General features: G+C 45.3%; 1 protein-coding gene and 1 pseudogene across 26 annotated transcripts in view; both read right to left on the minus strand.

Annotated features, from left to right (window-relative positions):
- Window positions 1-17,225, minus strand: part of NRXN3 (neurexin 3) — a 1,565,929-nt gene that overhangs the window by 1,039,991 nt on the left and 508,713 nt on the right. For all 26 annotated transcript variants that reach the window (XM_045074603.1, XM_045074593.1, XM_045074604.1 and 23 more), the window contains 2 exons: window positions 11,695-12,133; window positions 7,188-7,571 (listed from right to left, as the gene is read on the minus strand). In XM_045074603.1, coding sequence (XP_044930538.1) covers window positions 7,188-7,571; window positions 11,695-12,133 — 823 coding nt within the window. The remainder of the gene's footprint in view (window positions 1-7,187; window positions 7,572-11,694; window positions 12,134-17,225) is intronic.
- LOC123390600 lies at window positions 7,563-7,664 on the minus strand (annotated as a pseudogene).

The raw sequence follows: 17,225 nt of genomic DNA on the forward strand, positions 1-17,225 counted from the left end.
TACCTCTCCATCCCCTCCATGAGCCTTTGAGTTCATGAAGGACGGAAACCATGTCTTCTACTAATTTGCACCCTCACAACTTAGCACACCACAGCAGGTACAGAGAAGAGATAGATGCCCACTTGTGGAATTGCCATGATAATGTCGAAGTTATTTCCAAAGAAGTATCACAGCTTCATTTCCTACAATTTGGGGAAAGAAAAGCCACTGAAACTAAAGCTAGTGTAGGCAGGAATGCGTTAAATAGGAAACATTTTAATAATCTAACTTTAATACTCTTTTTTGTTGTTGTTTTGTTTTTTTAAGATTTTATTTATTTATTTGACAGACAGAGATCACAAGTAGGCAGAGAGGCAGCAGAGAGAGAAGAGGAAGCAGGCTCCCTGCTGAGCAGGGAGCCCGGTGTGGGACTGGATCCCAAGACCCTGAGATCATGACCCAAGCCGAAGGCAGTGGCTTAACCCACTGAGCCACCCAGGCGCCTCAATACTCTTTTAAAAAGCACAAAATAACTTTGAGCTTTCCATAATCATATGACATGCTATCTAGTTGTCCAAAAAAGAGATCAGTATGGACTGACGTGGACTGACCTACCATGATGGTAGTGGAGAGTGACAGAGTTGAATGGATGAGAATAGGATTAAATAAGCAATCAACAGGTATTTGCTGATAGATTTAATGAGATCACGGAGAAAAATCAACAAGAATGCCAAAGACAATTGTGATACCATTTACTGAGATGGGGAAAACTTAAAAAAAAAAAAAAGTCTAACATTGGGAGGAGGGACTCAAAATTTCTGTTTCTCAATGTTAAGATTAATATACCTATCAGAAGTCTAAATGGATATCTCAAGTAGACAACTAGATACAGAAATCTGGGATTCTAGAGCGTTCCAGGCTAGAAATCTGAGATTTGGGAGTCACTTCATATAGATGACCTTTGACATCATAGCAATGGATGAAGATACCAAGGGGAATGTGCAGACTAACAGGAGACCCAGGACAGAGAACTGAGACCTCCCAACATTTAATGACCACATTGCATGTCTACCTCACAGTCCTTCAGATGGGGGTGGGGGGCACAGAGATACTGCATGCATTATTTGTCCCTCAATGACCTTACAATCTAACCTCTTTCAGATATACAGGAAGGAAAGGCTCCTCAATATAATGAAAAGTACAATAGATTAAGAGTCAGGAATCATAAATTTTAACCATTCTACAGCTACTCCAAGTTAAAGTGATGTTTCCAATTCCTCACCTACTGAAATAAGAATAGGTGCAGGAAACATCAATAGTACTTGCCAACTCTACTATTTCTGATGTCACAATTTCCATATGGCATCCAAATGACACATTCCCATCCATCTAACTGTGGGATCTCAGCCTTCCCAGGCACAAGGTGTTGCCACTACCCCAGGAGCACACAGCAGCACTCAGAGGGTTGGCTGAAAGGGAAGTTCCTGCACTGGAAGGGGTAGCAGCTGCTATCTGTACTCTTTTCCTTTGGAACAAGAGTCACTTGAGAAAACTCAAAATATCAGCATTCTTGGTTTTCAGCTGGTGTTTATATCAGATGAATGGAATCCCGGGAACCAGTGAGAAGAGCAGGTTTACCCTCTCATCATATTCTCTTGGTTGTGCAAATTAATATTCTCAAAGGGATCCATTTTCCATGATCCCAGGAAGTATTTTCTTGTATCAGACAGAAGCAGTTCCACATGGCTGGATATCTGTAACAGGACATGGCCTATGGGTCAGGAATGCTAAGCTTAGCCATGGAAGAGCACTAAGAAAATGGTTCAGTAACATTGTATGTATATGTTTACACACACACACACACACATGCACACACACACACACACACACACACACACACACATGTGTATGTGCCTCTAGGTGACCCTTCCTATCTGTGTAGGTCATCACCCACCAGGACAGAGCTGGTTAATGGAAGGAAAGGCAGACACACCAAATTGGCCCAATCAGTTTCTGGTTTTGGAATATGTCAATTCTAGACAGAAAAAACCAGAATGTGGAGGTTAGGAGAGAGGAATCACATCAGTTGCAGTGCCTTGGGGTCCCTGGAGCTGTTATGCTTCCCTTTTAAAGAGGCATTTAGTGAGGTCTTCATTTATCAGTACCTCTCCATGGAATCATGCAGTAATTCCTCTTCCCTGACTGTGTTAGCCATAGTCAGCTCTGTAGCTTGCAACCAAAAAACACAACCTAGAAAGTATTAGTATCCTCATTTTACAGGTAAGGAAACTGAAGCTTAGAAGAATTAAGAGGGGGTGCCTGGGTGGCTCAGTGTGTTAAAGTCTCTGCCTTTGGCTCAGGTCATGATCCCAGAATCCTGGGATCGAGCCCCACATCGGGCTCTCTGCTCAGCAGGGAACCTGCTTCCCCTCCTCTCTCTCTGCCTGCCTCTCTGCCTACTTGTGATCTCTGTCAAATAAATAAAATCAATAAATAAATGAAAGAAGAAGAAGCAAAATTAAGAGAGAAATTAGTTGTGGGTCACCTAGCTAGCAAGTCACAGAAACCAAGTCTATGTGACTCTAACATTCATGCCATTAAGCACCAGCCCACCCGAGTTACATGTAGGTTAATTTTCTTGTCATAGGAATAGACTTGTGCTGAACCCTCCTTTCTTGCTTGCCAAATCAATGATGGCATACATTCAGAAAAATCCATCCAGGGGAAAGGACAGACTCTGCAGTGGCCTCACCAAATTGCAGCTTGATGGTCCACAAACTAATAAAATTCATAGTCTTGGCCATCGATGCTTGGCTCCCACCAACTGAACTAAACAGTTTGGCCACAGGGACAAAGAGAAGATGCCATGGTTGCCCCATGTCAACTGATCGTATCTGCTTAAGAAAGACAAGCTAGAATGTTTCCTTTAAACAATAGGGCTTCCCAAGAGGGCAGGTCTTCCAGCAGACAAGCATTTTAACCAAAGTGACTAGCACTAAGCAGCTAAAACAGGCCTTTGCTTTTTGGGTCATGGAGACAAACATCTCCCACATCACTATGAATAACAAGCCAAAATAGCTAAAGCTGAAAAATTGGGCTGGGAAGATAGATCTACATCTTAGAATAGTATCAGATCATCCCAAAACAATCTAAGTATAATATCCAGCCGATTGTTAAACATCAAGATTTAGAGTTGCTATCTTCACAGGCAGCAGAAACACTCTCATGAGGGTACAGGCAAGAGTCGTCCATTTTTACTATAAGAGAAAGATACACCTGCAAGTTAACCTTGATCTCACATATTCATATATTTCCTAGGACCCTTGCCCTATTCCCTTGTCTCTAGAGGACAGCTTTGATGTGGGCGTTGCCCCACAAACTGACATACTTGCTCAGTTTGCCTCAGTTCTTGAGCTACTTTGATCTAGTGTCTGATCTGGGCCATCCCCAATTCTGCTTTTTCTCTGAACGCCAGGTTTAACATCCCACCTAAGCTTTCTCTGTTTTATATAAACAAATGCCTCTCTAACCCAACCATTCCTATTGTGGGACCAGTGATACCAAAGAACTGATACCACAATGAAGTCCAAGTCGAGGACACTGTTTGGGCTGGTTGAGACACATTGCCTTAGAAATTGTCTTAATCTTTTTTTTTTTTTTTTAAGATTTTATTTGTTTATTTGACAGACAGAGATCACAAGTATGCAGAGAGGCAGAAAGAGAGGTAGGTGGGGGGGGGGGGGGTGGCGGAAAGCAGGCTCCCCGCTGAGCAGAGAGCCTGATTCAGGGCTCCGATCCCAGGATCCTGAGATCATGACCTGAGCCGAAGGCAGAGGCTTACCCACTGAGCCACCCAGGCACCCCAAAATTATCTTAATCTTACCACATTTAGTACAAATGATCATTTCTAGGCTTAGGGTTAATGTTTATAGAAAAAAATTAGAGAAAATGGTAAACTGAGTGCCCACATTGATGGGGTCACAGTGGGTGGGGCAGCTTTCCTGTATCTCAAGGGGATCATGGTCCTTACATAAAGAATGTTAACAAATATTTTTCCTTCACCACTCTTCAGAAGTGCCTATAGGATCAGAGTTTTGTTAGAAATAGAAGGCAAAAAGATCTAAGAAACCTCAAATCTTTTCCCAACCATCACTCCCTTACACAGGCACAGCTTCTCCGATCTGTTTGCCCTACTGTCCCCTAAAAACAAAAAGCAAAACATCTACCACATGTTAGTACATTTCCCTTTGTTTTCCTGGAAGGACTATACACCCCTTCGTCAAAATCAGAAGTTATGTCAGTGGTTTTGCATTTCCAGAATCTGATAAAGGCCTGTAACATACAAGGGTGTCAATAAATGTCTGTGTCATGTATAAAAAGGAATAAAAGACGCTCAAAGCATCTCCACTGAGAAATCAGTTTCAATAAAGAAAAACAATGTCATGGGGGAACTCTATTTTCTCTGCTTGCAAATGGAGTCCTATCATTTTTACACTCCACTGATTCATTCTGAACAAGGCATCAGGAACAATACAGGGCCAAAAAACAATTAGCAGGGGAACAAAACAATCGGTTGCGCCGTCTGGGATTTGAGTGACTTATAGATCAAATGTCTTAAATTTGTTATGCTCCTTCTCGGTTGGCCAGAATGGATGACTTGGCTGCAATGTCCCAGGAATAATTGTCCCTCATATATTCCCAATCACCTGCTTCTTAATAACTAGTCAGAAGTGACAACATAAAAGGTGCAGTGACTTTCACTGTTCTTGGCAAATCTTGGACCAACTCCCATGGATCTGCCCTTTCGAATAGGTGAGCTCAGAGACACTGTGTGCTGCTGGCTACAGTCACTGCCATCGGTCCTCGGCAGTCCCAAGGCCCTCGGGTTGAGAGGAGACCCAAGGGGAAGGAGTGAGAGGTCTGAAATGATCTTCGGTTCTTACACGACTTCATAGGTAGTGGGAGATCTGAACAATGTGGCTTACACAAAACTGTCTCACTCATCTCAGAGGTCAAATGCCCTTTCTATTGCCCCAAACCAGGACCAGGGTAGTCTACCCTACAACGATGTTTGGAAAAAGTCTAGGAGCTTGACAGACTGTCCAGCCCCATGTGGCCCACTTGTGTTTCAGATGGCTCCTTTCTCATCCTAGTTCCTACTCTGCTTGTGCTAGCTTCAAAAATTCAGTGACTCTGACTTTACATTCCACGAGCTCCAAGACAGTTCTCTCTTGCTCCTTCGCCCCAGTGTACTGTGTCCTGTTTTTTGATCCAGCTGTAAAAAAGAAAGATCTACTGTTCTCTTGAAATACCCCTTAACTAATTATGCAGTGGCCCTCACAAAAGCCAGTCCTTGAAAACATCCTTGCCTGACCAGCCCCTATTCCTAGTTTGTTCAGGAATCATCCTCATCCCCAGACTCCTGATACTGGACAATTCTGTCCACTGACGGCCTATAGGGATGAGATCTTGCAGTTCCCTCCTGAAGAAAGTCTCCTCTTCCCTCAATCTCCCTGTCTTCCCAGTCTGGTCCACCAACAGTGCCCACGCTGCTACCTTGTATCAATTAAAAAAAAAAAAAAAAGATTTTATTTATTTATTTGACACAGAGAGAGAGAGATCACAAGTAGGCAGAGCAGGAGGCAGAGAGAGAGGGGGAAGCAGGCTCCTCGCTAAGCAGAGAGCCCAAGGCAGGGCTCGATCCCAGGACCCTGAGACCATGACCCAAGCTGAAGGCAGAGGCTTAACCCACTGAGCCACCCAGGTGCCCACCTTGTATCATTTTATTACTACTTCTCATAGAGACCTCTCAACTCCTTCCATAAACAAATGATAAACTGCTTGAGAGCAGAACTATGTCTACTGCATATCGAGTATTTTTCAAGCCCTAGAGCTACACTTGTCCTAAACACTTGGTAACTCTGTAGATTATCCCTTCATATAAGATAGAAGTTGACAACCTATGGACAGCCAGCTTGAAGTCTACAAGCTTGGCATATAAAAGAATAAACGAAGCTGGAATTGAACATAGCTTATGGACCAGAATCTCCTTGCCCTGATGCTGCTTCTTTTTACCTTTATCTCTGCCCTTTGCCCAAACTGTACTTCAGTGTAAAGACAAGATGCCAAGGTGGTGAATGACAAGGGGCTTCTCCCAGCCTCCTGGACTGGTGTTCCCCTCCTCTTCAGCCAGCTCTCACGCCCTTCCCCCACTTCATACCACACTCCAGTCCTTGTTGGATTTCATTCCCTTCCCCACCTGTGACCCAGTTTCTAACCTCTGTCCCTTGGCACATTTCTTTCTTGTCTAAGACACATGCCTTCCTCCAAACTCTTTGCCAAGCTAAGTCCTACTCCTATTTCAAGTCTCAGATTGCAAATTTCTTCCTGGAAGCAGCTTCCTGTGAACGTCCATGGCATGCTGGGTCCCCCTGCAAAGGGCCCCCCAAACTTCCATTTTCCTTTTAATGATATTTATGACAATAACTACTGTTGTAACAATCACGGACATTTATTAAGTCATCATCTACTAACTCACTTAATCATCACCACTACCTTCTGATGTAGGTAACTGATTACCCCTATTTTATAGAGGGGGAAATCAAGTCTCAAAGATATTGATTACCTTGATCAAGTTCACATCATTCCATAAAGGTCAGATTTCTCATTCAGCCTAGCTCCCGTGTTCATGTCCTTTACCAATACATCATGCTGCCTTCTTATAGAGTTCACCACGTTTGTGATTATTTGTTTCATGACTAAATATTCCAACAGACCGCAACTCCATGAGATCAGGCCTGGGCCTACCTTGTTCAATAGTGTATTTTTAAAGCCTCATCCAAGAGCTAGCATACAGAGAGCTCCGAAACACATGAGTTAAATGAATAAATGAAACAGCAGGTTTCTTAGCCCATGGAGAAACCCAAAAGAGAAGTATTCACCCACTCTGGATAGAAAATGTCTCATTCTTAATCCAAAAAGTATCATAAGCTTGGTAATATTTACTCTAAAGTCTCCCTTTCCAGGACCCAACCCTAGTTCAACAGATTCACACATCCGGAGGCAGAAAGAGTATAATTTGGAAAGCAGTGAATGGGAAGAAATGCTTCTGTAACATGGAGAGAGCCCGAGCAGGTCTATAGCGGGACACACCTGCTATACATGACGCCCACCCGGACCTTGCACGCTACCCATGAAGGCCAACTCACCCCTTTCACAGGTCCTTCCCCAGTAGCCAGTGCCCGTGCAGTCGCAGATGAAGCGGTTCCAGCCGTCCTTGCACACCGCGTTGTTCTTGCAGGGGTAGCTATCGCACTGCTTGGCGCTCATCCGCGAACAGGAGGACTTGACGCCCGCAGCGTTCTGCATCTCCGCCAGCTGCCGAATGTTCTTGCTGCGCCCGTCAATGAACAGGTCACGGATGCAGCCCACGTAGCCGTAGTTGAGCATGGCAGTCCAGAGCTCAGTGGGGAGGATGAGGCCGGCACGGTTCTCTGGTAGCCCGCCCAGATACATGTCCCCCTCCAGGTCCAGGATCTCGCTCTCCCCGCTGGCGGTGAATGGCGTGCGCCTGCTGTTCACTGAGATGGTACCTGGGATGGAAGGATGGATAGAGGACGTATCAGATATTAAACTGATAAGAACAGATACTACACTTGATCTTAGCCAAAAGGCCGAGAAGCGATAGGGGATGGAAGGATGGAAACAGAGTGAGCTAACAGCCCTCGGGGCATCGCAGGTGAGGCTGCCAGTCAATGAACCAAATGAAAGGAGCCCAGCAGGTGCGCTCAGAGACTCATGGTACCTGGCCAGGTGAAGACAAGCAAGCAAAGGGGTCAGAGGCTTCCAGACAGTAGAAAGGAAAATGTTTGGCCATTTGGTTCCAGTCTTTGCTGCTAAGACACTCTCAGTGGTAGGAAGATTCAGGACCATCTCAGTGAACGAAAACCTAAGCTGATGTCTTTGCTCTACAGAGTCTCGGCCGGAAGATCACCTACTGAAGAGGTTAAGAGCAGCCCAGCCGCTGCCTGTGTTTAAATCTCAGCTCTACCAGGTACTAGCTGTGTAACTCTGAAGATGTGATTTCACCTGCCACGGCCTCAATGTCCTCGTCTGTAAAATGGGAAAATAATTTTCCTCGCAGACCAGCATGATCATTAGATAAGATCCTATGTGTAAACTGCTCCTCAGTATGTGGGACAGAGTAAGGGTTCTGGAAGTGCTTGCTTGAGTCTTCATCCCTCACTTGCCATGCACAAAATGATGGAACCCTCCATGCACTAATACCGTCTATACTGCCATTAGCTACCAGCCCCACCAGTGAATATTTGGAGCATTTCCTTGGAGAAATTTTAACTGGAACATCTTTGTTTATTCATTTAACAATTATGTACTGCACACCTGTTGTTCTCTGGTATACTGGCAGGCACAGAGATGAACTTGACAGGTACATCTCTGCTCTTGTGGTGCTGATATCCCAGAGCAGAGAGACGGAAATTAAACAAATGACTCAATAAGCAAGAGAAATTGGGTAATGGTCGGTACTAGGAAGCAAGAACAATGGGTGGTAGCAGCTTGTGGTTTCTCCTTAAAAATGTATAGTGGGTGAAGGCTTCTCCAGGCAGGGGACAGGTACGCTCAAATCACAATATTGAAAAGGACCCAGCCATGCTAAGTCCAAGGGAAAGAACATGCCAGGCAGGGGGAACAGCACCTACAAAGGCTCTGGGGTAAGCCAGAGTGTGACTAGAATGGGAGGGCCCCAAGAGTGAGCAGGAGACGAGATCAGAGGGGCAGACGAGGCACAGCAGCAGCAGAGCTGTGGACCCATCAATGAGACTGTGTAAACCTAGAGCCTGGCCTGGGAACTCAGGACTGGGATTCAAGTCCTAAATGGCCTTCTGACCCTAGGCCATTCCCCAAGCTACTTTACAGTCCATTTTCCTAAACTATAAAATCAAGGAAACTGTATATGTGCTGCCGAAGCAAGCACTAAAATCAAGGAAACTGTAAAATTAAAGTGATATCTGAACGTGATGCCAGAAATCTTAAATTTAATTGGTATTCGTAAAGGGCTTTATTGGTACCAAGATACCTGGGTCTTGCCATGTATCAGGCAGCCTTCACTTCTGCCTCAGTCTCAGTCCCCTGGGCTATAAAAGGGATAGCCTGAAGGACCAAGAGGACCCTGTAAGATCAAGAGTGTGACACGCACTCATAATGAGAAGGTCAGCCTTAGGGGCTTCTGGGCGGGTTATGCCAGCGGCACACGCTTCCCCCACTCTATTCTCGAGGTCTTCCCCTGGAGAAATCAGCTTTGCATTTTTGTTTTTAAAATGGTAGAAACCTACATATCAATCATTCTGTCCTGGTCACCATTGTTAAGTGCTGTGCGTGCTTTTCTGGACTTGATCCTAACAATCTTGCAAGGGAGGAGCTAACAGGGCACCATCTCACAAATGAGGACGTTGAGGCTAGAATCTCCTCTCCTCTCACACTGCTTGCTCTGCCCTTCACAAGCCCACAGAGCGGCTGGATCCCCAACCTGGAAGAGCAGCTTTTGCCAAATAAGGACAGCACTGGCGCGGATTTAAATGTTGGAGCCATAAATACATCCAGAGGGAAATCCGTCCTGTGAGTGTGTGACCACAACCGTTTTGAATGCACTGAATCAAGTTTCAAGAAGGAGTCCCCCAACCGGGGAGGGATCGCCAATCTCCCATGTCAGGCTTCAGCATGAGCAAGGAAGCAGGCACCGCACTCGAGTATGCAGACGTTTTTAGAACTACTCACCCTGGTACATGTTCGTAACTAAAAACATACCAGAAAATACCCTTGTGACAAAATGAAGTTTAACAGATCATATTAAGTTTGATGTTATGCTGTGTTCATGAGATAAGGATTTGCTTACTCAGTAAATTATTATAGGTGTTGATCAAATGTATCAGAATTGGCCAATGTTATAGCTTCCGGATATGAAATTCAAGGCTTCAGAAATCCAGACAGGTTTGCCAAAGATGGGTCCACCAGTGGTTCTAACAACTAAGTGCCCCACATGAAAAAGCCATCCGTGCTGGGAATAAACAGAAGCAAACATCCAACAATTTCCTGTGCTCTAGGCCATGCATGACACAGATAGGTAGGTAACCTTGAAGCTGTGTCAGGTCTAGGCTAGCCAATCCTGACATCCATCAACCATAAAGGACGTCCAGAGACCCAAAACACACGGTCTTAAAACCAACAAAAGTGTTTCCCCTATAATTTTAGGATAGCTTTCAGGCTCTGCCCCTGTTGACACTGTATGGGTAAATTTAGAAAGAGAGAGAGAAAGATTCAGCCTCCAGAGAAATTAGTTTTTTGTGTCTTTTCTGTTAAAAAAGCACAAACTGTTAATTCTTACTCAACAAGCACATTTAATTTGAAGCCTCTTGGTTCCGATTAGATTTCAGACAATCAATAAAGCATCCTGCTGGGCACTAAACCAGCCAGGGCTACAATCTGCCACCCGTCTGCCCTCTCTGCAGAACCCATCCAGCTCCTCCTAAGGGCAACATGGCCTGTCTCCGTCATCCCTCTGCCTGCAGGATTATGCAGAAAAGCCGTCCCAGGAAAGCTCAGCCATTCCCAGCTGCAGCCTTTAGAGGGAACCTACTGCTTTCTATTAGCAGCCAAGTGCACCAACATGAAAATGTCCAAATGAAAGACTTTTCATGTTTCCCAGGAGAGAGTCCTTAAAATGACAACAAACACTGCCAAGACCCTTGCTCTTGAATATAACCCCATCTAAATGGAGAGTCAGGAAATCAGTGTGAAATTCAAGTGCTCTAGTTACCACTCTGGGTGACATGTCCTTTCTGATGGCACAGAATGTGACCTTCACTGCCACATGGTCCAGAGAAAGCTAGGCAGACTGTCCGGGCATTCAAAAGCTCCAGACTGCGCGCATGCGCACGTGTGTGTGTGTGTGTGTGTGTGTGTGTGTGATCCCTCTCTGTTACCATTCCACAGTAGCTATGTACTGCCTGGGGCTCACTTGTTTGATCTGCGGCTGCAGAAACAAACAAAGCCATTTAAACCAAATGTAAAGGTTATGAAGAGGAAGGGAGAGTCAGTGAGGTCTGAGCAAAGAGTGAAATATAGGCTCTCGCACCAAAGGAAGGCTTTAAATTGAACATGACTTCAGGAAAAATCAATTTGCCTTTTCCTTTCTTGTCATAATTTCTCCCTGCAACACGACTCTTGCCAATTACTGAAGGGCGTAGCACTGCATGAACTCTTACACAGTGAAGCTTATCCTACAGAGTAATCACATAATGCAGCATCTGTGATGTCACAACTGTGTTTCCATGGTGATGGGAAAAAGGAGAAGAAGAAAAGGAGGGGAGGAAAAAAAACCCCATCACACCAGTTACATGACAGCCTCTTTGGTAGGAGTGGAAATGCTACTTGTAAAACCATGCTTGGCTCCAGAGCCTTGGAGCTATCACTGAGACGGCTGTGCCGTGAGTGACAAGAGAAGGAAGACCACGTGCACTGTCGGCGAGACAAGATATCTTGTTCAGAAACATAATCTTACAACAACCATTAAAGAGAACAGCAAAAGAGTCAAACATGCATGCAAGTGCAAACATTCAAATAAAAAAATATAAAGCCGGCAGACAGACTGAAAAGCTGCAGCTTTCCTCTCTTCTCAGTCCCCATCGTGCCCCTTCCTACCTGATCTGCCATCGCGCTGAATGTCCACGTGGTACCATTCCCCATCGTTGGCTTTCTTCTGAGTGGCCTTGACTTTGATGGTGCCTGAGCCCATGTCAAGCAGCAGGTATAGGTTGCCATCGAGGAGTTCGACAGCAAAGAAGTCCACCTTGGTGTTCTTCTGGCTCCGAGTGTCCTTCCTCTCTTGGGGCTTGCCGTGAGTGAAGAGAATCAGGCCGTTGGGCTCAGTCGTGCGAAAGTCAAAGGAGATGGAACCCATGCGTTTGGTGTTCCATTTGGGCAAACTGATGTACGCCTCTGGGGTCTCGAAGTTGATGGGGTCCAGCGTGGCCACATTCTCACACTTGAATACAACTTCACCATAGATTTTCATCTTGGTGTCCCCGATCCGGGCCAGGCGAGACAGCTCCAGACGGATGTCATTATTCTTATAAACAACCTGTCAAAAGCCAAACAAGTGCCATATGAATCAATCTTGCAAAGAGTTACCAGCCACTGCTCACTGGGCACCCGGGAAAAAGGCCCAAGAAGAGGCTTCAGGACACAGTATGTCTGAATCAGTATGAGAAATAGGAGCTATGGCATTTGAAAAAGCATTGGGAGAGCTGTGTGGTACACATAAGCCCTGGAAAAAGCCCCCACATTTCTATTTGATTCCTTTTGGGTTGTCTCCTTCTGGCCAATTTTTTTTGTGTTGTCAGAAAGTTATACAATACAAGTTTGCAAGCAAAAATCAAGAGAGACTGAGTTTCACAAATACTAATATTTAAACACAAAGATATTTACTGAAGTATACTTAGTAAAAGACCAGAAACAACCTAAATGACCATCAACAACAGACTGGCACTTCCCATGACGGACAATCATGCAGTTCTAAAAAACAAGGTAGTGCTGGGGACGCCTAGGTGGCTCAGTGGGTTAAGCGCCTCTGCTTTCGGCTCAGGTCATGATCCCAAGGTCCTGGGATCGAGTCCCGAATCGGACTCCTTGCTCGGCAGGGAGCCTGCTTCTCTCGCTGCCTCTGCCTGCCTCTCTGCCTGCTTGTGTATACTCTCTCTCTCTATCTCTGGAATATAAATTAAAAAATCTTTTAAAAAAAAAAAAAAAAGGTAGTGCTCTGCTTTTGACATGGATGCTTTCCAAGAAATATCATTAAGTGAAATTAGCAAGGAAAATAGAAGTGTGTACTACACTATCATTGTGTTAAATGTGTGTGTGTGTGTGTGTGTGTGTGTGTGTGTGTGTGTGTGTTGGGGAAGGCATGTGTGTAATGTGTATATATGCTCCTAACTGCATAAAAAAGCTTTGGAAGGAAACACGGGAAAGTATAAAATTATCACTGGGGAGTGGGTTTTGTCAGTTTCATATTCAAGAATAAGAAGGTGACTGATTTTTACAGTACGCTGTTGCATTGTTTGTTTTCTTTCCCACCGTGCACATGTATTACTAAAAGAAAATTATTTAGTGTCAGAATTGGTGGGGAAGGAGATCTGTGTTTTGTGCACATGTATGTGCCTTCCATATACATATGGTGGGAGAATAAAACACCTTAAAACACACACACAAAAAAAACTATTATGATTTTTGAAACCAGGTGTAATCCACATAAAAGCAGGGATTAATGATATTCCCACAAATCAGAATTTCAGAGGTTGTGCTGGTACTAGAACTGAATTTTGATTGCAGTGCCCTGGGATGGGTCTTGGTCCCCTGATCTCTAAGTAACATCTTTCCAATAAAAAGGGGGAAAAAATGAAAGGGAAAGGGACTAACATTACAATTGATTATGGCAATTACTTTGCTATGTGCATTACATCATCTTATTACATCATCTTATTACATCATCATCATCAAATTCTAAGTCAGGATCCAGATTTCGGCTCAAGTTCTGCATCCACTGCCTATGAACTGTGTGACCTTGGCAGAGTCACTTAACTTCTCCGGATTTCTCTTCCCCTCTGAAAATGGGAACACATGTGTTAACTACTTTGCAAGGGTGAAATGAGTTAATGCATGTTGAGCACTTGGAATGACACAGAGTAAGGGCAAAGAAATCTCAGCTCCTTTGTAGGGAGGTAACGTAGCTGTTAGTCTCATTTCATCCTTTCCATGACCCCAAAAGAGATTGTATTATCATCTCTATTTTCAACAAAATAACAACACTTAAATACTAAAATAAGTCTTGCAATCCATCTCAGTGAAAAATGGGTCATTTCATTTTGACCCATCATGGATGGGTCATCCTAATACAAACTGTTTAATACCTAATATCCAGCTATAGAATTGTCTCCATTCTCTTCCCCAGCACCAGGAGAGGGTAGAGCAGAACTGTTGGCCTTTTAATGTACAACTAATGACAAAGAATTGAAAATGCCCCACCTACTATATGACCTTGACAATGGGCCTCACCATCGTCGGTAACACTGAAAATAACAGTGATACTAATATTTACTGAGCATCTACTACCAGATACTACGCTAAGGATCTAAAACCTACCATCCCCCATCAGATGCTGACAACACCCACTTGAGACACCCACCATCATCCCCTGCTTTTACGGATGTAGAAACAGATGTGGAGAGTAGTTAAGGAAGCAGTTCACAGTCACAATATCTGGTAACTGGCAAAGCAGGACTTGAACCCAGGGAGCTGGACTCTCGCAACCACGTGCTTTACCTCTGTGGCTACTTGGAGTGAGGTCCCTCTAGCAACACCTGGGAAGCTCATCTTTAACATTACATGGAAAATCATGCAAGTTCAGCTTCCTGAACGTCTCATCTGAGCACTATTGAACTAACCCTGTGAAAAGCAGAAATACTGCAGGATCCTTAGGCAATCCATCACTCCAGTGAGCCAGAAAAAAAACAAAGTTTAATGACTGGCAACTTCTCCTTTCTAACCCCACTATTGTGCCCCGGCATGGGAGAGCTCTCTGTCATAAACTTTGGCTTTCTCTGCATTTGGTTCAATGCCTATGATTCGAATCGCTTGTTAAGATGAATTATTAATATATAACAATAGCTCCTCCCAGGGGGGACACAGACTTGGTTCCACTGAATAATAAATGGATAAAGAACTCAAGCATCCTTACATGAGGCAGGAGAGAAAAAAGAAAAAGACTTTTAAAGGGATGGAGGAGGGACGCCTGGGTGGCTCAGTTGGTTGGGCAGCTGCCTTCGGCTCAGGTCATGATCCCAGCGTCCTGGGATCGAGTCCCACGTCGGGCTCCTTGCTCAGCAGGGAGCCTGCTTCTCCCTCTGCCTCTGCCTGCCATTCTGTCTGCCTGTGCTCGCTCTCTCCCCTTCTCTCTCTCTCTGATAAATAAATAAAATCTTTAAAAAAAAAAAAAAATAAAGGGATGGAGGATAGGGGCCCCTGGGTGGTTTAGTCAGTGATGCGTCTGATTCTCGATTCTGGCTCAGGTCTTGATCTTGGGATCCTGAGATCGAGCCCTGCATCAGGCTCCTCACTCAGTGGGGAATCTGCTTGAGTCTCTCTCTCTCTCTCTGCCTCTGTCTTCCCACTGCTCAATCCCTCTCTCTTTCTCTCAAAATAAATAAAATTATTTAAAAAAGTAAAAATAAAGTGATGCAGAGTACTGTGAAGAGGGACTCTGAGAAAAGTATGCGGCTGAGACTGGGACCTGAGGTAAATCACTACAGTGCAGGTTTCCAGAGGGACACACAGGAGAATCAGGGCCACACCCTGGCCAAAGTACCAGACTTTTCTCAAAAGCTCTTTGAAGGTGAGCTCTCACTCTGTTCCATGACCTGGAAATTACTTCTCTGTTTACCTGGAGTTTCTTCACCTTTCTTCCTGACAGCTGGGTAAACTCTCTGAGTCCCATTTCCAAGGACAGGAACTTAGAAAACCTATACTAGAAATAGCTCCCCTTTTCCCCTGGGGCTATTATCAAGATAGAGAGGGATGTTATATGTGGTAGAACACAGAAAACTCTACGCCAATACACAAACCTAGGAAGAAATAATAGCATACCCTTGTCTCCAGTGGTGCTGGCATACTGCCAGAAACTGCCTGGAGCATGGCCTAAAGTTCTGTTGAGAACCCCCACCAAGAAGAAAGGGATAAGAGGACACACGAGCTCTTGTAGCCTGGGGGTACTCAACTGGGAAGCTCCATGGTTAGCATCCTGGCCTCCCCCACCCGCCTGGTGTAGGACCACGGCCAGGACCACAGCCATGCAGAAAGGTACCAGGGCCTTGGGGAGGGCATGGAGGCAGGGTCTCTTGCCCCCCTTATGAGGCAAATTAGTATCTAGTACAGTGTTCTCTGTTCAGCTAAAGGCAAGTCCCCAACTGATGACTGAAGGAGAAAGAGATGCGGCATCAAGTGACAGAGAGCAGGCTGGGCTGACAAGCTGCCCCAACAAGGACCAATTAAAGATAAGTGGAAGTGACTCCCCATGAGGGAAGATGTCACACAGACTGAGTGGCAGAGACAGTCACAGAGAATGATAAGCTGGTCTGACTATCCCACACACAGGCTTGTAAAGACCACCATTTGGACTTGTAGCTAGGAGGCGAAGGAGTAAAACAGGTGAGGGCACAGTCCCCCAGTTGAGACAGAGTCTCTCAGAAAAGCTGTACTCCCGTGCCTCCAGAATCCCCAGTACAAAGGCACACAGGAGCTACATGAGGACTAAGGCAAGACATGAGAGCAGGAACAATGTAACAAAAACAGTTTCCATCTACTGAGCATCTACAATGTGCCTGATGGTAAGCAAGAGAAACAGGTAGCCCTAGCTTCATTGTACAGACAGGAGACAGGTCTGTGCCCAAGTTCCTCCAGCCACTGAGGAGTTAACTAGAACTTGAACCCAGATCTCTCGGACTATACTGGGACAGGGCCACACTCTGGGGGTGGCAGTTTCAAGGCTCTCCGGGGGCCCGCCTATGCTTACCCATAAAGCAAAAACCCCTTAATCTGTCTTGTCCTGTGAACCCATCACACCCAGTATGTCCCATTCTTCCCCACTCGGGAATCACTTCAGGGGCTTCTGTCTGAGCTCAAGTGCAGGTGTTTCTGCATCTTTACCCGCTATGTTTCCCACACCACCATGCTTTCCTCTCCACTCCTGGTGCCCCTTCACAAGGACCCACATCCGTGCCCACTCCAGACCCTCTCTGGCTACTCGGGTCCGTGCTGATCCCGCCATGTGACAACATGGAAACCTTTGACTGCCCGCCGGTGATGCCGCTGTCTTCCTACTGCCCAGACCACTTGCCCTGATCGGAAAAGGAGGGACACTTCTAACTTACATGATGCACCTTGTATATGAAACTCATTCATGGCACTGGAGTTAGGTGGCAGATCCATGAGAATAAATCTAGCGGGCAGACACAGTCCCCACTCACAGAGGTGCTTCTCTTCCTCTCTCTTCCACCTTCTCCAAGACCACTGTGTGCTCGGCTCCCTGAGAACAAGTCGGCATGCCTTCTGCTGTAATGCCACATCCCTCTGCACTCCAGTGAATTAGAAGGAAGGAGGGGATGTGGGCTTGTGCCCTGCAG

Source organism: Mustela putorius, unplaced genomic scaffold, assembly GCF_011764305.1.
Source record: "Mustela putorius furo isolate JIRA1106 unplaced genomic scaffold, ASM1176430v1.1 tig00000129_pilon_pilon_pilon, whole genome shotgun sequence".
NCBI classification, from domain to species: Eukaryota; Metazoa; Chordata; class Mammalia; order Carnivora; family Mustelidae; genus Mustela; species Mustela putorius.